The sequence below is a fragment of the Vulpes lagopus genome, chromosome X (assembly GCF_018345385.1).
Source record: "Vulpes lagopus strain Blue_001 chromosome X, ASM1834538v1, whole genome shotgun sequence".
Classification (NCBI taxonomy): Eukaryota; Metazoa; Chordata; class Mammalia; order Carnivora; family Canidae; genus Vulpes; species Vulpes lagopus.
Genome location: NC_054848.1, coordinates 117,432,867 through 117,447,190, shown reverse-complemented (window position 1 = coordinate 117,447,190; position 14,324 = coordinate 117,432,867). Strand labels below are relative to the sequence as shown.

Genomic DNA, 14,324 nt, shown 5'->3' with positions numbered 1-14,324 from the left:
CTTATGTAAGACATCCAAAATATTAGGCAAAGGTGAAAGATGGGAGTAAACAGAATGAAACAAGGAATGAGAATGGCTATAGGGCAGGGCTTGGAGGAAACACCCTCTCTCTGCCTGCCAAGTGTACAGATAATGAGAAAGGATAGTGGGTCAGTTCAGGAAAACTTGAAAGGGTTGTTGAGAAAATAGCCACTCTCCCCAATCAGAGCATCTTGATTTGCCCAGCAGCCCTACCCCCCCAGGGAGGGGTCAGGACTGGTGCTTTGTGATGTCTAAGGCCCCACCCACCCTGCCATGTCCCCTATTGGCTTAGGCAAGTGCTTACCTAACAAACAAAGGGTGTGGCTCCTCAGTTTATTGCTAAGGGACATTTTGCAGTCTGGTCAGAAGCTCTGGAGAAGACCACTGGGAGGTTTCAACATGGCAAGAGTTACCAGAAAGCCAGTGGAAACTACCGCAGTTATGCATCAACCAACTCTGAGAGCAAAACAATTAACTCCAAGGGCTAAGACAAAGAAGACGAGGAAGAGTGACTGTCGACCCAAATCCGTTGGTAGTGGCAAGGTGAGACCACCTACCCCAAGTGCCTCCTCTTCCCATTGATTCCCCTCCCCCAAGACTCGTACCCTTTCCCTGTGTGGCATAAGTACCCTCAATAGCTTTTGCCCCTTCTCATGAATCCTTTCCATTCAGTCCCCATCTTCTTCCTCCAACCCACTGCCCTTCTGGAATCACCCTATTGCTCTTGCAGGCCAAGAAAATACAGAAGGGAATAAAGGGGCTGCTCCACGGAAATTCAAAGAAAAAATCTTCGCATACCAGTACAACCATCCCAAGGAAGGTGAAGAGAGTGAAGAAGGCCAAGAAATTTCGGCCTTTGACGAAGATGGACTAGGAGCCTTGGCCCAAAGTATTGAGGCCATGCCCTAAATACCTTTCAGTGGCAGACCTACAAGGTACAACACCATCATGGAATAGAGATGGTTGTTATTAAAATAAAATCAACAACCTTTGAGAAGCCCCTTATTTCAGGAGGTGTGTGTGTGTGTGTGTGTGTGTGTGTGTGTGTGCACGCGCGCAGGTTGTCTGATCATGAAGAAGATGGGAAAGAAGGGAAGAGACATGTTGTGAGGAGGGAGAAAGTGAGGTTTTAGATGGTTGGGGGCCACAGTAACAGGTCCACAGTTAGCCAGACATTATGGATAAAGACTGGTTGAGGACCGAACATAGAAGACAAATTTCCATTCTTAACATTTAACCCATAGGCAAGGAGGAAAAAGTGCTTGGTGTGTGTGTGTGTGTGTGTGTGTGTGTGTGACAACATCAATGTTTAGATTGCCAAAACCTGAATGGGGAGAGGTGTGATGTGTGTTGGGTGAAAGGGTCACCCCCTAATAAAAGGTAGACAAACCACCTTTAGGCCACCTACTTCATAGAAGTATTTGCTCCCCCCCCCCCCGCACTATGCAGGAAACAACTAGATGCCCTCAGAACCCTAAATGCATCTTACTAAAAGTTAATTGATGGCATTCCCAAGGACTAAAATAATGGTGTTTAGATACCACAAACCCAATATAAATGAGGTCACTTTATTGCTAAGAAAATTTGGGATGGAACAGTGTCCTATCAGGTTGGGAAATCTTTGTCCAATCATTAGCAGACCCTTAAGCTAGAAGAAGAGAGACTTTAGTGGCTACACACCACAAAGAATACAGATTTCAAAGAATTAGTTCAGAAAAGTCACCAAACAACAACATACCCCAATAACTGGATATTCACATGCAAAGAAGGAAATTGGACCCCTCCCTCATACCATATATAAAAAAATAAATCAAAGACCTAACTTATTAGAGTTAAAACTAAGTCATATATCTGATAAGGAAATAGTATTCATAATATATAAATAACTCTTTAACCTTAATAAAAAAGAGAAGTCAATTAAGAAATGAATAAAGGATTTGAATAGATATTTCTCCAAAAATATACAAAAAGGACAGTGAACTCATGAAAAGATGCTCAATCTCACTAGGCATTAGGGAAATAAAAATCAAACCACAGTTAGGTACCATTTCTAGACATTTTTAAACACAAGTAGACACCCACTATGATGGCTGTTACTTTTTTTAATGGAAAATAACTCCTGGTGAGGATATAGAGAAATCCTCATGCATAGCGACCCTCATGCATTGTTCTTTGTGATGTAGTTGGTGTAACCATGGTGACTAAGTTTGGCCTTGCCTCACAATGTTACATAGAGGGGGCTCCTGGGTGGCTCAGTGGTTCAGCGTTGGCCTTTGGCTCAGGTCGTGATCCCGGGGTCCAGGAATCGAGTCCCGCATCAGGCTCCCCACAGGGAGCCTGCTTCTCCCTCTGCCTATGTCTCTGCCTCTCTGTGTGTCTCTCATGAATAAATTTTTTTTAAAAAAGTTACACATAATTTAAAAAAAAAAAAGTTACACATAGAGTGGCTATACGACCCAGCAAATCCAGTCCTACTTATCTGAGAGAATAGAAAACATATGACCACACAAAGACTTGAACACAAGTTCTCGTAGCAGCAATAGTAGTAATAGCCAAAAAATAAAAACAACCCAAATGTCTATCAATTGAAGAACAAATAAAATGTGATGTATTCATACAATGGAATATTATTCAGTGATTAAAAGCAGTGATGTACTCATACATATGACAAGTTGGATGACCCTTGAAAATACGATGCTAAGTGAAAGAAGCCGGACCCAAAAGACCACATATTATATGAGTTCATTCACATTATATGTCCAGAAAAGGGAATCCTACAGAGGCGGAAAGTAGATTAGTGTTGCTTAGAACTGGAGTGGGGGAGGGATGAAGGAGCATGAAGGGGAGGATAGCTAAAGGGTACAGGGTTTCTTATTGAGGTGATGAAAATGTTTTAAATTCAACTGGGGTGATAGAAACTATTGTCCACTTTAAGTGAATTTTATGGTCTGTGAATTACATCTCAGGAAAGCTGTTAAAAAATCCACAGGTGGGGCCTCTGGGTGGCTCAGTCGGTTCAGGGTCTGCCTTCAGTTCAGGTCATGATCCTGGGGTCCTGGGATCGAGCCCCACATCAGGCTCCCTGCTCAGCAGAGAACCTGTTTCTCCCTCTCCCTCTGCTGCTCACCCCCACCCCACACTCATGCTCTCTCTCACACTCTCACTCCCTCTCTTAAATGAATAAATAAGATTTAAAAAAAAAATCAACAAAAACTCTCAGTTTGTTTTCTATACAGTTGCTGGAGGGGAGGTGGGTAGGGGAATGGGGTAAATGGGTGATGGCCATTAAGGAGGGCACTGAGTGTTATATGCAACATATGTTATATGATGAATCATTGAACTCTACCTCTGAAACTAATAATATACTGTATGTTAGTTAATTGAATTTAAATAAAAAATCAACAGGAAAAAGTCTCCAGCAAGGGTGCACTCTGTTGATTTAGAGTCTTGTGCCAGGGTTCTGGTACATCTGGACTGACAGTCCCACTGGTCTGTTTCCAATGGGGAAAGAAGACATTTCCAACAAGGAAATTGGGGTGCTTTTACCAAAAGATGGAGGGATGGATGCTTAAACCCCTTCCCAAAATTATAATTATACTTGCAATAAAATCCTAACATATTATCATGGCCTGCCAGGCCCTACATAACTTGTTTCCACCTGCCTCTCCAATGTCACCTGCTACTACTCTTTCTTTTCCTCCTTAGCCTCCTTGCTGTTCCTCAGACAACCTAAGCTTGTTCCTGCTTCAGGGCATTTTAATCAGTTGTTTCCTTTGCCTGCAGTGCTTTCCCCCCAGGTCTTTGTAGGGCTTCCTCCTTCTCATCATTCAGTTCTCAGCTTAAGGGTCATCTCAAGAGATGTTTTCTCTGACTCTCGTCCCTCCAGTTGCTACTTTGTCTTCATAGTCATCTGTCATTATTTGATGACATTTCCACTATGCTTCTGTGTTTACTTCTACTCTTCTCCCTTGATAGAATATAAATCCTATGAGATCAGGGACCATGTTTGTTCCATCCATCATGATAGTCCCAACATCCAGCATGGGGCTTAGCACACGGTAGAACCTTGGGAAGTGTTCATTAAATGCATAAGTAATTAAAAACCTCCAAATTTAATGAAATTAATTTTCTACACCATATGCTGTCATCTTTTTTTGGACATAAGCAATGGAAAGAAAGACGGATGGTGAACAGAACCCTGAAGAGAGGAAAACTTAGGATGTTGATCTAAGTTTGCTTGATCATAATTGTTCTGTGCAGTGACAGTACCAGAATTTCCTGAAATCCATAAAGAATAGAAATCGGTGCTCTGAATGGGACCTAGGCAGCCATTCTCTGGGATGCTGTGGCCCCACCACATTTTCTCCTCCTTTATTTTCATGCTGTTGGGTACAGCTTCTGTTTCTCTCTCTGTAATATAGATACATCTAATAGGGAGCTCATTGAGGCCCTGGCAGCTATATGTTCTTTGTTCCTGAAAGCACCCATCCACGTCACTGTGCATGGATCAACTCCAATTCCTCTCCCTCTTCAAAATCTTTCCAGTTTGTGTTGCTGGGGATCAGCATGCTCCAAAACTTGGTTGTCATCCCTCCCTTGGAGGCATCTGTCTTCTGTAAGCTCCTACCACAACAGAGTTCTAGTGTCTAGGGCAGTCTTTGAAATGGTTACTTGTGCACGGCTGAGAGGCTCCAGCCAAGCTGAGAAAGGCAATACAAGAAGGTGTGTGACAGATGACAAATTGCTGCTGCTGAGTTGGTCCTGAGTCCCTGGCCAGCCCTTGGTGCTGAGTGAATGAGTATCATATGTCCCACCTGCACCAAGGGAATTGCAACACAGAAGCACACAAATTCATGGCCAGTCCAGAGCTAAATGTCTCCCTGCATTGCACTGCTTTCGTATCAGCAGCTTGCTCATGCATGAATAAGCAGAGTTGCTGGCACCGCTCAAGCCAGGCAGCTCATTGTGAAGGTAGGAATGTGCCCGGGTTGGGTATTCTGGGAGGGGCTTCAGACCATCCACACAACTAGAGGAATGGCTACTAAGCAGTGGTCTTGGTGTTTACTAACCATTTAAAGAGACATTGCTTTTTTTTTCATTCATTGTTTTATTGCATTTACTACTTTTTTCCAATATACTGTTTTATTACCTAATTGTGGTCTTGTTATGAATATGTATTTTTTTCTGCTTTTTTCTATATTACATAGGCATTTTCTATTACATATAATTTGTAAACCTATCATTGTCAAGGCTATAATATTCCATCTAGGATAGTGGTTTTCTTTCTTTTATTTCTAAAGATTTTATTTATTTATTCATGAGAGACACACACAGAGAGGCAGAGACATAGGCAGAAGGAAAAGCAGGCTCCCTGTGGGGAGTCCGATGCAGGACTCAATCCCAGGACCCTGGAATCATGATCTGAGCCAAAGGCAGATGCTCAGCCACCGACCCACCCATGTGCCTCAAAAAGAAAAAATTGTTAATTTGACTTTGTCAAAATTCAAACATTATATTAGTTTCAAGTGTACAACGTAATGATCAATATTTGTGTATATTGCAACATGATCACCACAATAAGTCTAGTTACCAGACATCACCACATAACATTACCAAAAACTATTTTCTTTTTTTCCTTGTGATGAGGACTTTTAGGTTTTAGACTCTTAGCAACTTTCAAATATGCAATACAGTTTTATTAACTATAGTCACCATGCTGTACATTATATCCCCAAGACTTATTTATTTTATAACTGGTAGTTTATGTTTTGAAATGGGTGAAGGGGGCAAAAGGTACAAACTTACAGTTCTGAAATAAAGGGGCACTGCTTTTGGATACAACTACTGAGGAAAGCCTGGAGTCAGGAGGTCCTTACCTCAGAATAGGCTTCCCTCTGTCCCAGCCACCAGGGTTTGGAGAGCCATAAACAACTCTCTTAAACTGTAGGTCTACAGATGAGACTGTGGGAATGCAGGTTGAAATCTAATCTGGGAAGAGAAGATAGGAAAGTGGAGGCAAATAGTGGCCCAGCTTTGCAAGGTCCAAGACTGAGTCATTCCTTCTGAGGTTGTTTCCCCCTCTTTGCCTTGATGGAAGTGAATTAATTTGGTCATCCTGCCCTGGCTGCCTATTTCTGTCCTCAGTGCTAGACAGGAGTCCACGGAGGAGCAAAGCTTCCTGTGAGCAACTCCCTGGGGTCATTGGCCATTAGTTTTCCTCTATCTCTCTCCTCCTGAGGATTTGGTAGGCTTAGTACCACACTTAGACCCATGCAAGAAGAGCCCCACTCTGGTCCCTGTGCTTAGAGGGCCCCATTTTGAGGAGAAGATGTGGAATCAAAGAGATATGCCTGCACAGGGCCCCTGGCCCCCTTCTAGACCACACAGTAGATACCTGGGAAGCTGAAATTCCCTACTTAAATAGCCACAAGTCCATTTCCAGAGCCTTCATAAGCAACTTTCCAGGGCCTGCCTTCCCCAGGATGTACTTACAATTAGTGTATGCACCTATCTGCCTGAGGGGTGGCCAGGAGGTGGCTGTTTGCCATTTGGGGAGAATAAGAATGAAACTTAGAAGCATGTACTAGTAAGTCCACGTAAGCATGTGTGAGGCCCATTTCAGTGAGGGGAGAGCCCAGAGTGAGGAAAGAAGTGGGACAGTTGGCAGATCAGTAGCTGGAGGCTGATGTTCTCCATGTGACTACATTTAGGTGTAGAATTTTAAGTCCAAGAATTTTCCTGGCCTTCCAGGTTGTTATGAAGGTATCTTTGTTGAGATGGAAGGATAGGACAATTTGTTAGCTGTAAAGCTTTTGGAAGAAAACACAGGAGAAAAATCTTCCTAACATTGGCTTATGCAAGAATTTCTCAGATATGATTTTTAAAGAAATACAATCAGTAAAAGAAGATCATAAATTGGACTTCATCGAAATTAAACACTTATGCTCTTCCAAAAACATTAAGAAAGTAAAAAGATAATCTAGAGAACTGGAGACAGTATTTGCAAATAGGCCTGATAAGGAACTTGAAATCCACAATGTAAATAAAACTCTTACATTTCAATAATAAAAAGATAATCCAATTGATTCCATTAAAAATTTTCAACACAGAACATCTATGAGTGGCCAGTAAGCTCATGAAAAGCTCTTCAACATCACTTGTCATTAGAGAAATGTAAATCTAAATGTGATGAGAGGCCACTTCACACCTACTAGAGTGGCTCTAGGTCTTAGAAATGGGAAATAACACGCTCGTGAGGATGTGGAGAAACCGGAACCCTCATACATTGCTGGTGTAAAATGGTGTAGTCACTTCAGAAAACAGTTAGGCAGTTCCTCAAAAAATTAAACCTGGAGTCACCATATGATTCAGCAATTCCACTCCAAGCATATACCCAAATAGAATTGGAAATACTTGCTCAAATGCAAATTCGTACATAAATATACATAGCAGCATTATTCATAGTAGACAAGATGACCCAAATGTCCATCAACCGATGCATGGATAAACAAAATGTGGTCTAGCCACACAACTGGATATTATTCCTCCATAAAAAGGAATGAAGTGCAGATACAGGTTATGCCATGGATGAACCTTGAAAACATTCTGCCAAGTGAAAGAAGCTAATCCAAAAAATTACATATTGCTGATTCCATTTACATGGAATGTCCAGAAAAGGCAAACCCATAGGGTCAGAAAGCAGATCAGAGGTTGCCTAAGGGCTGGGAGAGGTCGGGGGGTAATATGTAGTGACTCCATGGGCATGAGAGATCCCCTTGTGGTGGAAGAAATGTTCTAAAACTCCGGAGTGCCAGGGGTGCCCCAATACAAATTTCCTGAAAATAATTGATTTGTGCATTTAAAATGGATGAGTTTTATAGTACTTAAATGATATGCCAATGAAACTGTTAATAAGGAAAAAAAAAAAAACCCTGAAACCACAGGCCCCGAACGAAGTCCTGTAGATGTGGCAAAATTGATTACCAAGGGTCTTGCTGACACACCCGTCACAATTTAGAATCTCTACTTCTCACGCTCATTTCAATTTTTTTGTCCTCTGCTAATTGCTCACAAGAATCCATATTTCTTCCTGATCTGTGAAATAAGCTGGGGACAGCCTCCAACTGCTGAAGCTGTTACTTTTAAGAAAATCCATCCTCTCCTCACCTCTTTGAATCATTAAAGCCACACAAACCCTACACCTCTCAGAAAGCAAAGACAGCTGAACTCTCAGCGTAATGTGTAACAAGGTGTACAGGCCCAGCTTGGCAGCACTATGTTGAGAACCTTGGTTTTGGCTCTTGCTTTCAGTCGTCAGGATAGCTGGCAGTTGGTGAGTTGTCCATGCTAAAGATCCATGCATCCCACCCCTCCAGGATGTTTCTTTCTTCCTACCCCTCAGCCAGCCTAGGCAACCTCTGGTGTCACTGTACTCTGCCACCGAGCCATCAGCAATACAATAATGCGGACCTTCCAAATGCTTAATGTAGGCACTTAGTGTGCACTATAGTAGAAATTCGTGGATACGGTTGGGGAGAAGCTTTTTTTTTTTTTTAAATGGAGACAAATAGCAGAACAGCTGCAGCCCTCTGCCAGGAGAGACCCTGTTTTCCTTCCTTCTTCAGGAGTTTGGGATGAACTCCAGAGAGAGCAGTTGAAAAATAAGAGTTGGACTGAACCAACATACTCCAGAAAGGAGGGTTGGGACTTGGAGGAAATGCTGTCATCCAAGAACAGGATGGCTGCTTCCTGCAGCAGGCAGCAGGAAGCAGGCATGGTGGGGGGAGGCCAGGGAGGATGGCAAGCTCTTCTGCTGCCAATGTGGGGGAGTGAGGTAGCACCTGCCCTGCTGTTTTAAAGTAAAAATGCTTCCTAGCAACTGGGAGACTCCAACTTGTAAGAAGAAAGGAGTTGGAGAGAGAAAAAAGTAGTCCAAGGCCAAAAAAGAACATTAAGAAATCTTTTCTTGGGAACTTGATTGTGTTTTTAGAGAGCAGTGCTGTCCAACATGGTCACATGTTGCCCTTTAAATTTGAATGAATTGAATGTAATTGAATTAAAATTTCACTTCTTTAGCCATACTAGCTGCGTATCTAGTGCTTGGTAGCTCCCAGCTACCATGCTGGATGGAGAGTGTAGGTCTAGAACATTTTTATAATCACAGAAAGCTCTTTTGAACTACACTGTTTTATCTAGGCGAATATGGAAAGATATTTTGTCTGGTGCCACCTGTTTATACTATAAACAAAGAAACACTATCTGCGGCAGAAACATGATTTTATAGATTAAATTCAGGCCAATAGACATTGTTGATACGCATGTAGCTCCTGACCTTCATCCAGTGGTTCTCAAACCTGACTGTACCTTAGAATCACCTGGACAGGGACGCCTGGGTGGCTCAGTGGTTGAGCGTCTGCCTTTGGCTCAGGGCATGATCCTGGAGTCCCAGGATGGAGTCCCACATCGGGCTCCCAGCAAGGAGCCTGCCTCTCCTTCTGTCTATGTCTCTGCCTCTCTCTCGGTGTCTCTCATGAATAAATAAATAAAATCTTTAAAAAGAAAAAGAATCACCTGGAGAGCTTTTAAACTTCCCAATGCTCAGGCCACAAAGCTGACCAATTAAATCAGAATTTCTGGGGAGTGGGATTGGGCATCAGGTTCTTAAAAAAAAAAAAACAGAGAATAATTTGTTTTAAAGAAGCATTGTAAAGATACTATACAGAGTTCCCATATATGCCATGCTTAGTTTCTCATATTACTAAAATCTTACATTAGTATGGTCCTTTTGTCACAATTAATAAACCAATATTGATACATTACTATTATGAAGGACTATACTTCATTCAGATTTTCTAAGATTTTACTTATTGTCCCTCTTCTGTTGTAGGATCCCATGTGGAATGCATACGGCATTACATTTAGTTGTTGTGTCCCCTGGGGTATGACAGTTTCTGAGACTTCCCTTATTCTTTATGATCTTGACAGTTTGGAGGAGTATCAGTCAGGCATTTTGCAGAATGACTCTCAATTGTGGCTTGTCTGATGTTTTTCTCACCCTCTTATGGATTGTTAAGAAGGAAACCACAGTCCCAAGATGGAGTCACTTATGCTAGGCCAAGGCACCAAACCAGGGCTTAATAACTAACCTAATTGTAGTTTCAACCTCTTCCAGAAATGTAGTCCTAACTGCTCAGTCAGGAATTTTCTGGTCAGCACCAGTGTGGTCATGTGTCACATGGGCCCTCCCTAGCTATCCACCTCCTAAAAGAAAATGAAGTACCATGCATAAGACCTGTTGCTAAGATGACTTGCCTTTCCCCATACAGGAAGGTGATCCTGCCTGAAACAATCCTTTCTTTTCTTTTGCTCATAACTTCCTTGCCTCACTCTCCTTCCTATAAAAAACCTCCCATTTTGTGTAACTCCTTTGAGTATCTCTCTAATTTGCTAGATATGATGCTTCTCAATTCACGATTTGCTTAATAAATCCAATTAGATCTGTAAATTTACCCAATTGGATTTTATTTTTAATGGGGTTTTGGAAGGAAGATTGCAGATTAAGTGCCCTTTTCATCACATTATGTCCAAGGTAGGTAAAGGCTATCAATGGGACTCATCACTGTTGATGCTGACCTGGTAGAGAGAATGTTTGTTAGTATTATCTGCCATAAAATTACTCTATTTCCTCCATTCCCATACTGTGCTCTTTCTTTAAAAAATATTTATTTTATTTATTGGAGGTGGGGGGAAGGGGTGGAGGGAGAGGAAGAGAGAGAGAATGAATCTCAAGCAGATTCCCTGCAGAGCTCCATCTCCTGAATCTCAGATCCAGGACAGAGCCAAAATCAAGAACCATATGCCACCCAGGAATCTCTCCCCCACTGTACTCTTTGGAAGGAAGTCCCTACGCCCAGCCTGTGTTTAAGGAATGGGGATTTCTACTCTATCACTTTGAGAGGCGGATGTTTACATAAATTATTTGGAATTCTACTACAAGGGAGATTTGTTTCTTCTCTCTCATTTATTTATTCAAACATACAATTATATAATATGCATTTATTTACATTTATTTTATACTTTATAACCCAATAAGTTATTTTGCTGTTCAAATTGTTCCACCTCTGGCCACGGAGAGCTCTTTCTGTCCACGTGTGTTATGTTTTTGATGTAATTCTGTCCATGTATCTTTTTGAGCACCTCCTTATTGTACAAGATGTTCCAGGATCAGCTTATAAATATCCTGACCCATTTGTAGGATCAGCCATTTCTCCAAGGAGCCCTGGTTCCTTTTATGGGAGAATGGTAAGACCAAGAGTTGGGCGTTCAGTGTACTCATTGCTTTTGGGGTGTTCTTGCTTCTAGTTCCTCAGCTGACAGAACAAAGAAATATATGTGTATATACTAACTTGAGTATATCCACATACACACACATCTGTAAATATTTTTCTATGTAAACATCTGTATGTATTAAAGTGAAAATGGGTTTGCATTGACATAGCCAACTCTCCATCACCACATGGATCATTCTAGCTTTCTCCCCTTGCTTATCTGTACTTCCCACTCTAACAGTGAGGAACCTAGCTCTTGCCATCGCCATCCATTTATTCGATTGTTCAGTTTCAGTATACATGTATAGTGATATCAGACTTGCTAACCTGCAACCATCACCACAGTCAACTTTACATTATGTTCATCCCCTGAAGAAAAAAATCCTCTATCTTTTAGTTATCATTCCCCTACACCCTGTCCCCACCTTCCTCCCAGCACTAAGCAACCACTAATACACTGTCTATGGATCCCTATACTAGACTTCCATGTGAATGTTATCTTCATCTTTATTCCTCGATACTGTTCTCCTCCCCTCTCTTTCTACCTTTGTCTCTCTCCCTCTCTCTCTTTATAGATGTGATATATATATATATATATATATATATATATATATATATATATAAATTTCTTTTTAATATATTTTACTGCTTTATTGCAATAGCTAGGCTCTCCAGTACAATGCTAAAAATAGAAGCAGTGGGAGTAGACTTCCTTGACGCTTAGCGTCAGTCTTTCACCATCACCAAGTATGATGTTAATTATAGTGTTTTTTTTTAAAACATATCCTTTATTTGCCTGAGGAAGTTTCCTTCTATTCCTAGTTTGTTGACAGATTTAATCATGAATGGATGTTGGATTTTTTTTAAAGATTTTATTTATTCATGAGAATACACAGAGAGGAGAGAGAGAAGCAGAGACACAGGCAGAGGGAGAAGCAGGCTCCATGCAGGGAGCCTGATGTGGGACTCGATCCTGGGTCCCCAGGATCACACCCTGGGCTGAAGGCGGTGCTAAACCGCTGAGCCACCGGGGCTGCCCTGGATGTTGAATTTTTAAACAACTTTTTCTCTTTCTATTTGTTGAGATGGTCACATGAATTTTTAAAATTCTCTTAAAATGATAAATTATATTAATTAATTTTTGAATGTTAAATATACTTTGCATTCCTGGTATAAACTTTATTTAGTTCTGATGTACAATCTTTTTTCCCCCATGCTTTTGGATTTGATTGAATAGCTTTTTAAAAGAATTTTAAAGCTGTATTAAGGAAGGCTATCCACCTCTAGTTTTCTTTCTTAAAAAGAATATCTTTATCTGGTTTGGGTTTGAAAATAATACTCAGGGCTCCTGGGTGACTCAGTCGGTTAAACACCCGATTCTTGATTTTGGGTAAAGTCGTGTTCTCAGGATTGTGAGATTGAGCCCCACATCAGGTTACATGCTCAGCAAGGAGTCTGCTTGGGATTCTCTCTCTCCTTCTCCCTCTGCCCCTCCCTGCACTTGCACACCTCTCACTCTCTCTAAAATAAATCTTTTTTAAAAAGAGTAATACTGGCTTCATAGAATGAGTTGGGAAGTTGCCCCTCCTACTTAATTTTCTGAAAGTGTTTGAATAGAATTTTAAAAACATATTTGATAGATTTCACCTCTGAAGACTGTCTGGGCCTGAGGTTTTCTTTGTGGGAGGTTTTAAACAAGTATTCAATTTCTTTAATCTCTTCAGCACTTTTTAGGTTACATATTTCTTCTTGGATGAGGCTTGGTAGTCCGTCTTTCAAAAATTTGTCCATTTCATCCAAGTTATCATTGGCATAAAGTTATTCATAATATCATCTTTTTTTCATTTTTTAATTGAGATAAAATATATAAAACATGCAATTTATCATCTTAACCATTTACAATTGTCCATTTCAGTAGCATCAAGTACATTCACACTGTTGTGCAGCCATCACCACCATCCATCCCCAGAACTCTTTTTATCTTATACAGTGGAAACTCTGTCACTATTAAACAACTTTCCATTACTTCTTCTCCATAGCCCCTGGAAACCACTATTGCCCTTTCTGGCTCTGTAAGTTTTGACTACTTTAGTAACTAATAGAACTCAAATCATGCAGTACTTGTCCATTTGTGACTGCCTTATTTCACTTAACGTAATGTCTTCAAGGCTTATCTACACTATACCATGTGTCAGAATTTCTTTCCTTTTTAAAGCTGAACAATATCCCACTATATGTATATAGCACATTTTATTTATCCACTCATCTGTTGTTGGCCACTGGGATTGCTTCCAATTTTTGGCTAATGAGAGTAATGCTGCTATGAGGATAAGTCTACAAATATCTGTTCAAGTTTCTGCTTTCAATTCGTTCAGATATACACCCAGAATTGGAAATACTGGATCATACAGTAATTCTATTTTTAATTCTTTAAGGAACCATCATACTGTTTTCCACAACACATCACCATTGTACATTTACACCAACAAAGCACAAGAGTTCCAATTTCTCCATATCCTAGTTTCCCCTCCCTGTGCTGAACCCAGGAAACTTTCTTCAGCTGGTAAACACTTATTTTCTGTATCATTCCCTTTTCCTCTGATTATGCTTTTTTAAAAAGATTTATTTAAGAGATATATATAGAGAGAGTGGGGGCAGGCAGAGGGAGAGAGAGACTTTCAAGTAGGCTCTCTGCTGAGCATGGAGCCTGACACAGGGCTCAATCCCAAGACCCTGAGATCATGACCTGAGCCAAAATCAAGAGTCAGACATTTAACCAACTGAGCCATCCAGATACCCCATTCCTCTATTTTTAGATTTTCTTTTTATCACTGATCTCAAACAATTTGATCAACATATGTGTTAGTGTAGCTTTCTTTGTTTCTTGTGCTTGAGTTTGTTGAGCTTCATGGATCTGCTGGTTTATAGTTGTCATTAACTTTTGAAAAGTTTTGGCCATTATTTCTTCAAATATTT

General features: G+C 40.8%; 1 protein-coding gene across 2 annotated transcripts in view; it reads left to right on the top strand.

The window, feature by feature from the left end:
• IDS (iduronate 2-sulfatase) overlaps nt 1–910 on the top strand; it is a 63,641-nt gene extending 62,731 nt beyond the window's left edge. For both annotated transcript variants that reach the window (XM_041740909.1, XM_041740908.1), the window contains 2 exons: nt 379–564; nt 752–910. In XM_041740909.1, coding sequence (XP_041596843.1) covers nt 379–564; nt 752–895 — 330 coding nt within the window. In that variant the 3' untranslated portion in view covers nt 896–910. The remainder of the gene's footprint in view (nt 1–378; nt 565–751) is intronic.
• The last annotated feature ends 13,414 nt before the right edge of the window (nt 911–14,324 follow it).